The sequence below is a fragment of the Tenrec ecaudatus genome, chromosome 2 (genome assembly GCF_050624435.1).
Source record: "Tenrec ecaudatus isolate mTenEca1 chromosome 2, mTenEca1.hap1, whole genome shotgun sequence".
Classification (NCBI taxonomy): Eukaryota; Metazoa; Chordata; class Mammalia; order Afrosoricida; family Tenrecidae; genus Tenrec; species Tenrec ecaudatus.
This window is the reverse complement of record NC_134531.1, coordinates 62,857,648-62,872,923: the sequence shown is the minus strand read 5'-3', so window position 1 is coordinate 62,872,923 and position 15,276 is coordinate 62,857,648. Positions and strand designations below refer to the sequence as shown.

Genomic DNA, 15,276 nt, shown 5'->3' with positions numbered 1-15,276 from the left:
CACACAAAGAAATCAAGACTTCTTGAGTTCTGGGTTCCAGATTAGGGGTACACATGCATGTGCATGCATGCATGCATGTAAACACACACACACACACAAACAAAACTCCAGAGCAAAACTAAACACGGAAGACGTGAAAAATCAACATCGGCAAAGTCAGGAAATAAAATCTAAAAGAATTTCTGAGGGCAGTCTTGCATACCATTAAAATAATTTTGTTTCCTATATCTACTTTCATATTTATCTTATTTTTATTTACATGTCCCAGTATCCTCATCACTACATAGTAAATGCTTATGGAATGTAATACTTTATCAGATCCTACACCATCATGAAGGGTAAACTCAATAGTTCTGTTAGACACCTCAAAGTTTTAAAATCATTTCTGAACTAGTGTTTCCCCAAATCACTAGACATAAAGATTTTATTTCTTAAATTTCTAATCTGCTATGGATCAATATTTTTATGTGATACAAATATTGTGACAACATTAAATTGTAGAAAGTTGCTAAACACTCTTATTTTCTCAGCAAAAGAAAAAAATACATGGACTAGATGTGCAAATCCATAGAACACCTATAAGAGACCAAATAAATAGTGACTTTTTAAAAATCCCAAAAGGTTTAGAAATTCTGTGTTTACAAAAAAGCCCTGGTAGTGCCGTTGAGTAAGCTTTAGACTGCTAACCAATGGGCTATGGTTACATTCTCTCTCATAGAGATTCAAAGCCTTGGAAACCTCTATACAAGGTTGCTATGAGTAGGAATCAGTGATTTGCAGTGAGCTTGACTGTTTTGACTTATGTGTCTGAACCGATGGGACAGCAGGAGCAAGCAGTGTTTTCAAGACCTAATTCTTACTCTGATTATCCAGTCAGGTTTTCAATAGAATATTTCAAACACACTACTCTGAGTCTAAAAAGACAGGTTTACCACAAAGTAAATAATTACAGGTGATGCAAAATCATCAACTGGCAAGAACCAATATACCGCTAATACTTGAGTATAAAGCAAGTTTTTCAGTACATTTTAAATGCAGTTTTTCTGGTAAAATTAGGTGCCTCGGCTGACATTTGGGTTGGCTTATACTCAAGTATATATGGTAATAATTGTTTCATTCTAAATCCATACAAAGTGTGATAAGAAACATATTGTTATAGCCTCATACACATTCTCCCAAGACATTAGTAATTATGAAGAAAAACTTACTAAGAAGTCTGACAGGCATTACATTATAACAAACTGCTTCAGAATGAACATCACCAGGTAGCATTACTGTCATGTGACACCTAATCGGAAATGGCCTGAGAAGTGATGGGGTATCACTCTGTGGTATTCTTGCCCCAAACATGCACAACTGAGTGATGCATAAGCAAACATTACATATAAATAAAGTCTCTGAAGATACAGGCACTAGTTGGTGAAGGGAAAGAGGGGCACCAAAGTCTAGGAGCTGGTTTGGGTCCCCTTTAAGACCTCACTCACAAACCAAAATTATTTATGATGACGTTGATTAGCATCCTTTTGCAATAGTGAGTTTATAATTATGAATATAGTACCTTTTGTGAATTCTACAGGTTATTCCAGTGAATTATTGAACTCAAAGAGAATATAAAAAGAGCCAGTAGATGAAAGTGAGGGATCCCATGGGAGGTCCCCATGCTTGCATCTATTATCCTGCAGTAGTGGGGGACAAACTCCCATGTTTGTGGCTTGCCTTTGCACATGAGAGACAATGTGCTTTTCTGTAACTTGTAAATGTTGACATAGCTCCAACAGATTAGGGTCAGAAAGACTCTGTATACTATAACTAGTGTAACTTCCTTGCCATATAAGATTTTCTTAAATAAAATTTGACGCAACATTAAAACATAAAAATACTTGATTAAATATCATAAAATGTAGGTATCATTTTCATATTATCTTGGTGTGATTACATAACTCTCTATACCTAAAAAGACATAAAAGATGCCAATATCAAGGAGCTAACTTAGTACTTATCAGTGAGCTCTGGGTCTATCTACAAAACATATTTCAAAGGGAGTTCTTGTATTCTCTTATTGAACTAAATAATTTCATAGAATATCGTTACCACCCAGGCCACCTGTGACCATGACAGGGGAAAGGGAAAAAACTACTAGCAAATTAGTGAGATGGTGGTCTTGGCTGGATGGTGGCATCAACTTACACTGCCCTGCTTGTAAGTCTTAGGTTAATATATAATTCCTTATTCTTTCTGCATTTCAAAGGTTATGCAAACAAATACTATTAAAATATAATCGTGAGTGATAATATAAACAAGAATTACAAACTTAAGTGGTTACAGTAACCAGATAATACCTGATACTTGACAAGGTTTAACACTGTGAGTGGGAACCAGGAAGCACACAGATTTCAGGTACTAGTACATTTATTAAAATACTAGGCAGTGAGTGATGACCACCAGTCTAAACAATGACTTTTAATATTTTAGGTCCAGGAAAGTTTTAAGACATGATTTTCCTCCTCCTTTCAGTATCTTAAGAATGAGACTTAACATGAACTATAAAACAAATTAGCAATATTAGAAAATGTGAAATGCAAGAAAAAAAGATATATCCTATGACTTCTCTAGCAAGCTGTAATTTTCCTAACTAATTTTAACTTGAGTTTAAATTAAAAAAACTTTTCCAGCAGCATGTCCCCAATCATCAGACATTCTCAGTTTCAGATAACTGCTTTTTGTTTTCACCACAAACTTCCAATTCACTCAGCCTGAGTCTTTAGACTCAATGACAAAGAAAAGGCCTTGGTTTACCTCCCCACTGTTCCCAAATCAGATACAAAGGTCTGAGCTACTCCTTCGGGTTTCACTACATGTTGTAACTCCTGGTTCTTATTCAATATGCTTAAGCAGGAGAACTAACAATACATAGTCTTTATCTACCTCTACCCCCATCTGCATTCCTGACACTGTGGGCAGAATGCTTTAATCATTGTCTCTTACTAAAAAATAAGCCAGCTGACACAACAGCTGAAATTTTCTGTAACACAAGTTTTTATCCATAATGGCTTCGGATTTTATTTTACTTTAGAGAGATGACAATAAAGTAAAATGACAGAAAAGCAGTTTAAGACCAGTATTATCCCAGATAATCAATGAGATTAAAATGAATATATATATATGAATATATATATATGAAATTCTAAGGGATAGGTCTACTAAGTTTACAAAGTGTTTATAGAGTTTCTAGACCCCTGATGGCACAGTGGGCTTAAGCAGTGTATTGCCGTCTGCAAAGTCCAAAGCTAGACTGATAAGGCTGCCTGCTCCCCTAAGGATTTTCCGTCTCGGAAGCCCAGTCGAGCAGTTACATACTCTGTCCCACAACAATATAGGATTTCTGTGAGTTGGGATTGACTCAGCTAGCAGCCCAGGGTTTGGTTTGGGTTATATTTACAAGACTTCTTTAAGTTAGAATCAACTTGATAGCACATAGTAACAATAACTGAGACTTAATTTCCCAACAGCATGACCCATCAATAGAGAGAGGCAGAGACCAGAGCCCAGTTGAGTTCACTCCTAAGTAAGTGATTCCAATTCTGAAACCAAACGTTTTAACCAGTTGAAAATCACTCAAAGAATGAAGAAAAAAAATCAGAATCTAAGAAAATCTATGAGTCAAAACACTAAAGAAAGAGCTTTTAAATAAATGCAACTTGAAGAAGCAACAAAGAGGATGCATAATACATTCCCTATCTTCTTTCAAGGAGGCTATAGCAGCAATGCATTCGAGAGCAGGCTCTACACATTAGCATTTACTATGATGTTATTAGATAGAACTAATCCCAGACCATGAAAGAACACAACTACAGAACTTAGCTATAAGATTGTATCATTTAACTAGATCTTAAAATAGAAAAAATGTAAGGGTATCTCAATTAGAATAATACAAAATAAAGCTCTCTTTCGTATCTTTCATAGTGGTCACTTGATTGCTACATAAAATTATAATGATTTCTACAGATGGAAAGATCTGAAAATACTTTCACTTAGTATACTAAATTTTCTTTTAAGCAATTTAGTACCTACTCAAACGTGCAACAACTACACCAACAAAAAAACCCTTAAATTTCTAAGACACAATAATTCAGTATTGATACTTTATTTTTGTTTTTAATAGGCCTGAAATAATATATACCTCACAGTTAAACATTATCACAAAATCAAAATAATCTCAGTATTAAAAAGTTTGATGGTTTAATTACAAAATTAATGAAAAACAGAATAATTAGTTATGACTATTTCTAACCTATTTGTAACAATGAAAATACATCCTGCATATCAGGTATTTATATTACGATGCAAAACAGTAGCAAAATTTCAGTTATGAACTAGCAATGAAAACAATTTTATGGTTGGGGCCACCACAACATGGACTGTATGTATTAAAGGGCCGCGGCATTAGGTAAGTTGAGAACCACTGCTCTATAGGGTTTCTGAAGCTATAAACTTGTATGATTTGAACAGCTTTACTATCTGACAGAGATTATTGTAAATCATGATGGATCAAACCAGCCAGGGTATACCAGGTCAGCTGATTTCTCTCTTGACCCAACCTGAGTTTGTTTTAGGCTCCAGTATTTCTCACTTGTTGTGGAACAGAAATTTCTTCTTCGGGATTTTTAAATACTGATATTGTGTTTTCTTTCTTACTTTTATTTTTATATACTATTATTTTCTTCCTGCTGTCTTTTTTTTAATTGTTTCTGTTGGGTTTCTCGGTTTGAGAAGCACAGAAGGAGTACATGCATAGACATAATAATTGATGCAATGGTTTCGGGGATGTGGGGTGGGGAGGGTGATGGGATTTGGAGAACAAATAATGAATACAGGAGAGGATGCCCATTAGAGCTGATTGTGAAAATGTATACACAACTCTTTTAAAAAGCAACTTAACTATGGAAGTGTGAGATACGTGATTACTATATCAAGAAAATACTTTTTAAAAAAAAAGAAACCAGATTTGATCAATGGTTGCCAGGGGTGAAGGAGAAAGAATTGCTACTTAGGAAACATTGAGTTTATGTTAATGGTGGTAAAATAATTCAGAAAAGAATATCAGTAATGGTTGTACAGCATGAAGAGTTTAATCAATAGCATGGAAATATACATGTAGAAGTGGTTGGAGAATGTTTTGCTGTGTATATTTTTGCCACAATTAAAAATAATTACATGAATAACAATGAGTACAAAGAAAAAAATGTTCTAGACTTGATTGTGGTGTGAATTGTACAACTTTTTTATATGACTGAATTACATGACATGTGGATGAAGTGCCAATTAAACTGTTAAAAAAATTAATAAACGTGTGAAAGGAGACAGTCGCACTTTTCTTCCAATGAGTTGTTGGTAGCTGTGGGTCCTGCAGCTAGCAGCTCCATGCTTAACCCAAAGTGTCACCAAGGCTCCTGTTAAACAATAAGTTAAGTGCTTATCCTAAATCTTTTGATAGTAAAAAGTCTCCAACTTGTCACAGGATTTAGAGTTTCATAGAATCATCTGAAGCAGTTTTTCAATATAAATAAAGAACTACTAGAACTATATCACTATAAGCAATAAGGAACCATTAGAAAATAGGTTGAATCTTTTCACTACACTTGTTCAACCTGTATGCTGAGCTGAAAATCAGAAAAGTTGTGCTTTATGAAAAATAATGAAGGCTTTATTTGTGAAGGTGAAACAAACTTGCTTGCTCAGAGTGAGGACTTGAAACACTTGTGGAAGATCAAGAATTAACAGCCTTCAGTATGGATTACAACTCATTGTAGGTACCAGTTCCAAACCTATCAGCAGCTCCTTGAGAAAAAGACAAAGCCTCCTTCCTCTTGGTAAAATTTTACAGAAAACAATTAGTCTCTGAAGTCCACAGGGGCAGTTCTAAAAGGTAGCTGTCCTATAGGGTAGCTATGAGTGAGAAGAATTGACTAGATGGCAGGTAAGGAAATGAGTGTGTGTGTGTGTGTGTGTGTGTGTGTGTGTACGTACGTGTGTATATATGCACACAAAGTACAAGTAATGGGAACACGTACCAGAAAACTTGGAGAAATTCAAAAGAGTATATATATTTCACTTAAATACAATCATGAAGAAAAAGTCAAACAATTTAATTTTTTTTTCATAAAGCTGACCTCAACTCTTCAAAACTGTTAATGCTATGTAAAACAAACAAACATCCCAGAAGAGTTTATTTCAGAGGACAACACTGAATGTGCAGCTCCGGGAGAAGGACATGTCTGATGAGAGCACACCAGAGAAAATGAAGGGAGAGGAAGAGAGAGTGGAGCACAGCCTGGCCCACCAACCCTTGAGGACAATGTTCCCGCTCATAGCTGCCAATCAATAGAGAGGACCATATGGTTGGCCCCAGTACAGGACACGACATCTCTCACTAACCCATAGCGCTACAGGAGACAACACTAGAAACACAATGTGGGAATTCCACCTGATCTGATGCCACTACACTGAGGCAAAACACTAAGGGCATGGAATAGAACAGCAAGGGGAACAGAACAACAAAGTACCCAGGGAAAACTAAAAACTGACTTTGGGGTCAGATATTGGTGCCCCAACAGACTGGACTGGAAAACATGCCTTAAGGCCAACAAACAGTCCTTGAACTAAAAACAAGTTTTTCTTTCATGTTGTATTTTGTTTTGTTTTTGTGTCACTGGCTTGTTGGTGTTGGTGTAGTTGTTTTGTTGCATGGTTTTGCGCGGTCTTTATTTTGTGCACGTTATTATCTCTGTAGGTCTGTCTAAATAAGGTAGGCTGGATGAACAGTCTTGAGGAAAAACAATGGGATAGTTCCGAGGGGACATGAAAGATGGGGAGGTGGGGGGAAAGGTAGCAATGTTAACAAACCCAGGGACACGGGAACAACAAGTGATCCAAATCGGTGGTGAGGAGGGTTTAGGGGGCCTGGTGGGGCATGATCAAGGGTAATGTAACTGAGAGGAATTACTAAAACCCAAATAAAGGCACAGCAAGAGGAAAGCCAAGGAAATAGAGGAAAGAGCTAGGAGGTAAAGGGCATGTATAGAGGTCTAAATAAAGGCATGTACCTATGTAAATATATTTATATATGAGGATGTGGAAATAGGTGTATGTGCATCTATTTATAGGTTTAGTCTTAAGGTAGCAGATGGACATTGGGCCTCCATTCAAGTACTCCCTCAATGCAAGGATACTTGGTTCTATTGAACAGACATTCTATGATGCTCACCTTCCCGATACAATAACTGAAGACAAAGCGGGTGAATTGAAGAAAGCTGATGGTGCCTGGTTATCAAAAGATTCAGCATTTGGGGTCTTAAACGCTTGAAGGTAAACAAGTGGCCATCTACCCGAGAAGCAACAAAGCCCACATGGAAGAAGCACACCAACCTGCGTGATCATGAGGTGCCAAAGGGATCAGTTATCAGGCATCAAAGAACAAAAAAATCATTATCATTGTGTGCTCACCTCCATGATACGATCGCCGAAGACAAACGGGTGCATAAGCAAATGTGGTGAAGAAAGCTGATGGTACCTGTCTATCAAAAGAGATAGTGTCTGGGGTCTTAAAGGTAAATAAGCGGCCATATGGCTCAGAAGCAACAAAGCCCACATGGACGAAGCACACCAGCCTGTCCGATCACGAGGTGTCAAAGGGACCAGGTATCAGGCATCACACACACTATCATGATCCTAATTCTACGTTACAAATCTGGCTAGACCAGAGGATGTACACTGGTACAGATAGGGAAACACAGGGAATCCAGGGGAGATGATCCCTTCACCAGTGGTGAGAATGGCGATACTGAGAGGGTGGAAGGAAGGTGGGGTGGCAAAGGGGAACTGATTACAAGGATCTCCATATAACCTCCTGTCTGGGCGATGGACAATAGAAAAGTGGGTGAAGGGTGACGTTGGACAGTGCAAGATATGACAAAATAATAATTTATAAATTATCAAGGATTCATCAAGGAGGAGGAACATGGAGAGAAGGGGAAAAACGAGGACTTATGCCAGGGGCATAAGTGGAGAGCAAATGTTGAGGGCAATGAATGTACAAATGTGCTTTACACAATTGATGTATGTATGGATTGTGATAAGAGCTGTATGAGCCCCTAATAAAACGTTTAAAAAATGAGAAAAAAAATCTCTAGGGAAATTTGCCCCGATTTAAAAAGACAAAACTCACCGAAAAACAGTAAGCAACAGGAATGTTAATTTGCTTGAGAATGAGATTAATATTTGGGTTAAATGTATAAATGCCCTTGACACTACAAATATTTATGAGTTAATTCCATAATGTCTGCAACTTTAACAAGCTTAGAAAATATACTTTCTCTAACATGTTTTTAACTTTCTCAAACTTATTTGAATTCACATACTTATTTACATATATAAAGGTGAAATAAACAAATGTGGTAATATGCTAACACCTGGTGAATTCAGATATTCTCTACCTTTTGTGTGATTTGTAATTTGTTTTAAGTATGTTTGTGCATGAGTTTTAAAATTTTTATGTTAGTTGGAGGAAAAGTAGGCCATGTTTTCCGTTAACAACTGATTCTTCCTTCTTTCCTTCCCTGTTTGCTACTTTTGCATTCCAAGTGCCAATACTTATAAAGCTATCTGGATTGCGGGTTTGATCAATTTCACAGTGGAGCAGTTCATAGAATTCTTCATCATCTTTGGGTTTTGAGGTTGGTGCATAAATAGTTGTATTACCAGTTTATCTTGCAGGTGTGGAGATATTATCCTATCATAAAAGCACTGTACCTTCCAAGATAGATCTTGAAATACTATTTTTGCTTATGAATGTGACACCACCATTTGTCATTCCCAGAATGTCAAACCATATGATTTTCTAATTCAACATGGTCAATACCAATTCATTTTAGCTCACTGATATCTAGGCTGTTAATCTTTACACATTCTATTATATTTTTGACAACTTTCAATATTCCTTGATTCATATTTTATACTTCCCATATTTCATTGGAATATATTATACACTTTTTTCTATGTATATCAATACAAAGTATCACAAAAACTATGTATTAGACACATGTGTGGCAATCATGTCCTTTTACTTCTAATAATTGTAACCAAGGCTCTTAATAGACTACTTGGCACAGACTCGCCTATCAATAAAAATTTAAATGCTACTATTATTTCTCTTACCTTTCTTTTCAACTGAATACTACATTGTAAATATTTCATGTATTGATGGAGAGCCACAATTATGCATTAAAACTTCAATAATTACATATACAATTGTTATTAATCTCACCGTTACAAAACCCACACACCCAGGTCCACATCCACAGTACTTTACTAATACTAAAAAGGCTCAATAAATTTTTCCTCATTTATTCTTTACCGTGCTTTAAGCTATCATGAACAATAGTGTGTGTGTGTGTGTGTGTGCGTGTGTGTGTGTGTATACATACAAAAGGGCTGCAAAAAGTTTAAGGGAAAATGGTATTAAAAATAATGGAATTTTTTCCATTAATTTTTTGAAAGTCCTCCCTAAGTACATATATGAATGTATACAATTCTAATCCAAGACTACAAAATAAAATATTAAATTTCATTGTGTTTGGGTATGAGATGTTATGTAACCTTTAAAGAAAATAGAAAAATTCCTTTATTTAAAATACTACTTAACGCAACTACAGCCAGTTGCCACTGAGTCAATTCTGAAAGAGCAGCACTACTATCTTGGGATTTGTGAACACACTGCCGTGTCCCACAGCCATCGATTTGCTTGTGGGTTCAAACTGCAGAGCTTTCTGTCAGCAGCCAAGCACTCACTCATTGTGCTACCTTTTCACTTTCTCCCCAGACGAAGCTAATAGCATATAACAATCTGACTAGTTTTGTGTTTTTATTTGTTAAAACAATATATAAGCTTATTAATGTAGCAAATTAAAAAATGTAGAAAAGATCTTACCATTCTTGCTGACATCCAGTTCCCTGAGATTAATAAGATTTGCAATGGATGCTGGTAAAGTTGTTAAATCATTGTCTGGCAAACTCAGTTTGTGTAGAGACTGACAGTTAAAAAGTTGCTATTAAAAAAAGAGATGAAAGGATCTTGAGTATGTATGTAGCTTCCTTAAATATTTTTATTTACTGACTTTTATACAATTAAATAGTCTTGTTAAAACTAAATGCGTCCTATCCATGCAAACCTCAGAAGTTCTTTATTGCTCTGGTTATGCTATTTGTATCTGAATACAACTGAAACCCTCAGAATTGTCTGTCTACACATCCTTATACTTCTACTGAGCCTATGGGTACTTAGGAAGAACTAATACATGGCTCTCTTCTCTGTTGAATATTCAAGGGAAAAAAAGGCTTTTAAATAAGGTTAATGTTGGAATTTATGTCTCCTAATGTTGGAGCTTATGTCTCCTAAATATTTCACATTCATATGAAAAAAATCATACCTTATTTATTTGAAAGTGTAATTTAAATGGACATTAGATATTTTTATTTGCTAAATTTGATTATCCAAATTACAGGTGTATTTTTTTTGTTTTTTATTTTAATATGAACCACACCCAGTAAATACATTTTATGAACCAAACCACCAGGGGGGTTTCCATATAGTTAACAAAACAGCTGTTTGAGTGATCAAACAATTCAACAATTAAAGTTACAAGAGATTTTCCATAAAAAATAACATTAATTTCATATTTTTGTCTAGCTACGTCTAATGGCTGCAGAATCATGTAGTCTTTGTACTACTGGCTATAACACAATTGCAGTTAAATACTAATTTACACAAGTATTCGTGGAATTATCTTTTTAAAATCTATTACTAAAGCTTGAACTGTGGTGGTACCCAAATAGAAAATTAAACGACAACAACAGAAAACACAAATGTAGATGGGCAACATTATGGTAACAACATGAGTACCTTCAGTCTATTCTAAAACAGAAAAGAGGCCACATTAATATACCTTTGGAAGCTCTTCAATCTGATTAGCATCTAAATAGAGCTCCTCCAACGTTTTTTCATAAGTAAAAATCTCTTTGGGGACCTGTTCCAAACTGCAATGAGAATAATCCAGAGTAGTTACTGTCTCCTCTTCTCCTCGTAGACAGCGACATGGTACCAACCGCACAAACAAACTCCGTTTTGTAGTCATTTTCAGACACTGCAATAGTCCAACAAAATAATCAATTAAAACATATGTATTGTAGTTAACAACTTTCCTGAATAAATTATTCCATTTCCTATTCAACAGATAAAAACATAAACACAATGGAATATATTTAACACTGTAGTATATGCCCAGATTTAAGTACACTGAATTAAACTCAAGCACTTAAATATTTTACTAATAACCAATGAAGGAGCTTTATGCTTTAAAAAATACAAGAAAAACAAAGAAAACAATACACTGAGTCTGTTCATGAACTCTCAGAACAAGAAATCCTAATACAAAAAAGGTTTCTCTTCAATTTCTGCAAATCTCTTCAAAGAGTACTGTTTCCGAAGCACTTGATTACGTGCCTTTGGAGTAAGAATTGGAAGCACCATGGAAAAAAGAAGACGAAGAAACAACACTGGACCAAAGGTTAATATAGGTGAAGGGGAAAGAGTTGTAGCATAAAGGACATTGAGTTTATGTCAATGATGGTAGAATAATTTGGAAAATTACATCAATAGTGGCTGTACAGCACAGAGTATAATCAATGACATTGAAATTATACAAGTCGAACTTGTGCAATTGGAGTATGTTGTTGTGTATATTATTACCACAATTAGGAAAATAATTACATGAATAACAAAGACTACAAAGAAGAAAATATTCTATAACTGAATATAATGACAACTGTACAACTCGTCTTGAATTACTGAATTGTATGACATGTAAATAAAGTGATAATAAAAATACTTAAAACATATATAAATAAAAGAATTGGAAGCATATGGTTATTTTCAGATCTTTCTAGTAATCTGGTTTGCCACAGATTGCAGCCAAGAAAAAGCTGTGGAGCAGTGCTGCTCTGTAGCACAGGGGGTTCGTTCACCGTGAGTCAGGGACTGGATAAATATCAGCTGGCAACACTTTTCTTAAATACATACACAATTCTAACTACATTACCTATAAGTGAGGACTATACTGGTGACAATCTATTTCAAAGGAGAAGAAGTACTGATAGTTGGTATAATCAATTCTTGTGACTATAGTAATAAATAGTAATACCTTGTTTGTCAAGTTCAGTTCATTTCAAATTCATGTTCAAACACCGAAAAGTTCAAGAATTGAATATATTTTTCTTAAGAAATAATGGAAAATAAAATAATCGGTACAGAGACCCAAAAATTAACTTATAATTATAAATCACTATGGAGGCTTTTAGTCTTCTGGCATTCACTGTTCTCGGATAACACTATTTCATCAAGTTGTTTCTGATTTATCCCAATTAACAGTAGCTTTTCAACCTCTTCAATAGCATGGGTTATTTGTTTAGTTATTAACGATTTCATACCTTTAATTACATTAACTGCTTTAATTACATTTTCCCCCAAAAATATTGATGTCAACTGAGCCATGTTTTATTCAACTGCCAAAATCAGACAAGAAGCGACCTGGTTCAAATAGTTCAATGTTTTTTAATTTATCACATTTAATTTTTTATTAGGGGCTCATGCAACTCTTATCACAATCCATACATATACATACATCAATTGTATAAAACACATCTGTACATTCTTTGCCCTAATCATTTTCGAAGCATTTGCTCTCCACTTAAGCCCTTTGCATCAGGTCCTCTTTTTTCCTCTCTCTCCCCGCTCCCCTTTCCCTCCTGAGCCCAAAGTTTTTTTTTAACTCTATCATGGTTCTCAGTTTTCTCTCTTTATGCAAATAAAGTGCAAAAAAAAAAACCCCACAATGATGAATATTTTAACGCACTAAAGTATCACCCCTCAGCCTGTGCAGGTTTTTTCAGATAGGAATTTTGGTTCGACTAATAAGCAAAGAAAGTTAAAAACCCCAATCATACCTTTTCCCCCTAAACTTTGCTGTTCCAGGAGTGGGAAGTTTGAGGTTGGAGCAGTTGGATAACTGAAGTATCACTGTGCTTGCTTTGGGCAGAAGACTGTTAGATTACTTCTCAAAGAGGTAGTTTTACTTTAACTGCCATATATACTTGAGTATAAGTCAACCCAATATCAGCCAAGGCACCTAATTTTACCACAAAAACTGCATTAAAAATGTGCTGAAAACCTCGGCTTATACACAAGTATATACAGTATGTCCTATAAGGTCACTATAAGTAGAAATTGACTCAGTGGCACTGAGTCTGAAGTTCTTTTTATGAACCCAAGGCATGAATCAGGCATTAGGCAAATAAGACTAATACCAGAGGAACCAAAAAATAAATAATTTTTTTCAGTAAAGGAATGAATTATTTTAATGTAATTTTTCTTTGGAAAAAAAGGTATTACTGTAAAATAATCTACTTATTTAGGAAAAAATATCAAATTTTAAAGTAAAGGGATCATTTTGATTTTCTTTTACTACAGACCCCAGTATAGTTCAACAAGGCACTGCTTCTGACTCTTCTAATTCGAATTAAAAAACATTCTTTAAGTATCTGACAGCTTTTATAAAACAGGGTATTTTCACTTACTATCCTTTTTAAAATATGACCTTTTGAAGTATTACCTTTTGAAGGTACACTATCCTTTTGAAGTATTACCGGGCACAATGCACTATATTACAATCTTTAAATTATATTCCTCAAAATTTCATTTTCCTAACAATGAATTTCATTTATCAGCAATGCATAAGGAAGACAGCAGAAGAATTAATACAATTGAATGGGGTTGGATGGCTAAGGCAAAGCTTGGTGGTTCAAACTCACCGGTTCCACTATGGGAGAATTGCACACAGGGGGAAAGTAGGAAGAGGGGGGGAGGAAGGGGGAACTGATAACAATGATTGACATATCACCCCCACCCCCACCCCCACCCTGGGAGGGAACAAACAACAGAAACCATGGAGGAAGGGAGACTGTGGTCAGTGTAAGAAAATACTAATTTTAAAAAATTTTTTTGAAAATAATAATTTATAACTTATCAAGGTGTCACGGGGAGTGGGGGGGAAAACCTGATACCAAGAGCTCAATAGAAAGTAAATGTCTAGAAAAGAATGATGGCAACATATGTACAAACATGTTTGATATAATTGATGGATGGATTGTTATAAGAGTTAGAAGAGCTCCCAATAAAATGATCTTTTAATTAAAAAAAAGAAACCCACAGAGGGTCACTATGAGTTGGAATAGACTTGATGACAGCTGACTTTGGCTTGGGTCTTGAATTTATGAACTGCCAGAAAGACAAACATATCTGTCTTTGAAGAAGTCTAGCTAGACTTTGGACATGTTATCAGAGGCACTAAAGCCTAGTAAAGAGTATCATGCTTGGTAAAGCAGAGAGCAAAAAATTTTTTTAAAGGGGGATGCACACAGCAAGATGGATTGGCACAGGGGCTCCAAGTAGGGGTTCAAACATAACCGCTGTAAAGATGGCACAGGACTGGGCAGGAATTCATTATGTTATACTAACAGCGTTGCTATGAACTGGAACCAACTTGAAGGCACCTACCACCACCACCACCATCAAGGGTCAGTGTTTTGTTCTTTTGTACATTAGGTTGTTATGAGTCAGAGCCAATTCTATAGCACCTAACAACAACAAAAGTATCAAAGGCACGTACCATTATATCCCTATTTCACCATAAAGCAACAGTCTCATAAAATGCGTAAGATATAATGATATATACTTGAACTCAGGTCATCAAAATGATTCAAACACCGGTAGGTCTTTACTACATATTTTTCTTTCAGGATTCACAAAAGATGCCAATTTCAAACATTAATTTTCTTTTAAAATTCTTATCAACAAATTTCCAGAAGACTTTATAGATTGCTTATGAACAAACTGTTTATGTGAAAGCATGTGTTAATGATAATAAACAGCTTCATTCTTTTAGTAAGAATTTAATTTTGCAAGGGGAATTTTGTTTATATGAATTAAAAATTAGAAAATGAACATAAAGTTTAATCCTAGCAATTTTAAGAATATATCATATAATGAGTTAAGGATACACTTAAAAAGAATATTAAACAACTATAGCTACATGTAACTATTTAAACTTAATATTAAATTTAAAATTCACATTTTCAATCTCATTAACCAGATTTTAAGTGTGAAAT

The 15,276-nt window shown here is 35.1% G+C and overlaps 1 protein-coding gene across 7 annotated transcripts in view; it reads right to left on the bottom strand.

The window, feature by feature from the left end:
- The window catches only part of ERBIN (erbb2 interacting protein), a 153,124-nt gene that overhangs the window by 82,104 nt on the left and 55,744 nt on the right, over nucleotides 1-15,276 (bottom strand). For all 7 annotated transcript variants that reach the window (XM_075541104.1, XM_075541099.1, XM_075541101.1 and 4 more), the window contains exons 3-4: nucleotides 11,001-11,198; nucleotides 9,986-10,103 (exon numbers count right to left, since the gene is read on the bottom strand). In XM_075541104.1, coding sequence (XP_075397219.1) covers nucleotides 9,986-10,103; nucleotides 11,001-11,189 — 307 coding nt within the window. In that variant the 5' untranslated portion in view covers nucleotides 11,190-11,198. The remainder of the gene's footprint in view (nucleotides 1-9,985; nucleotides 10,104-11,000; nucleotides 11,199-15,276) is intronic.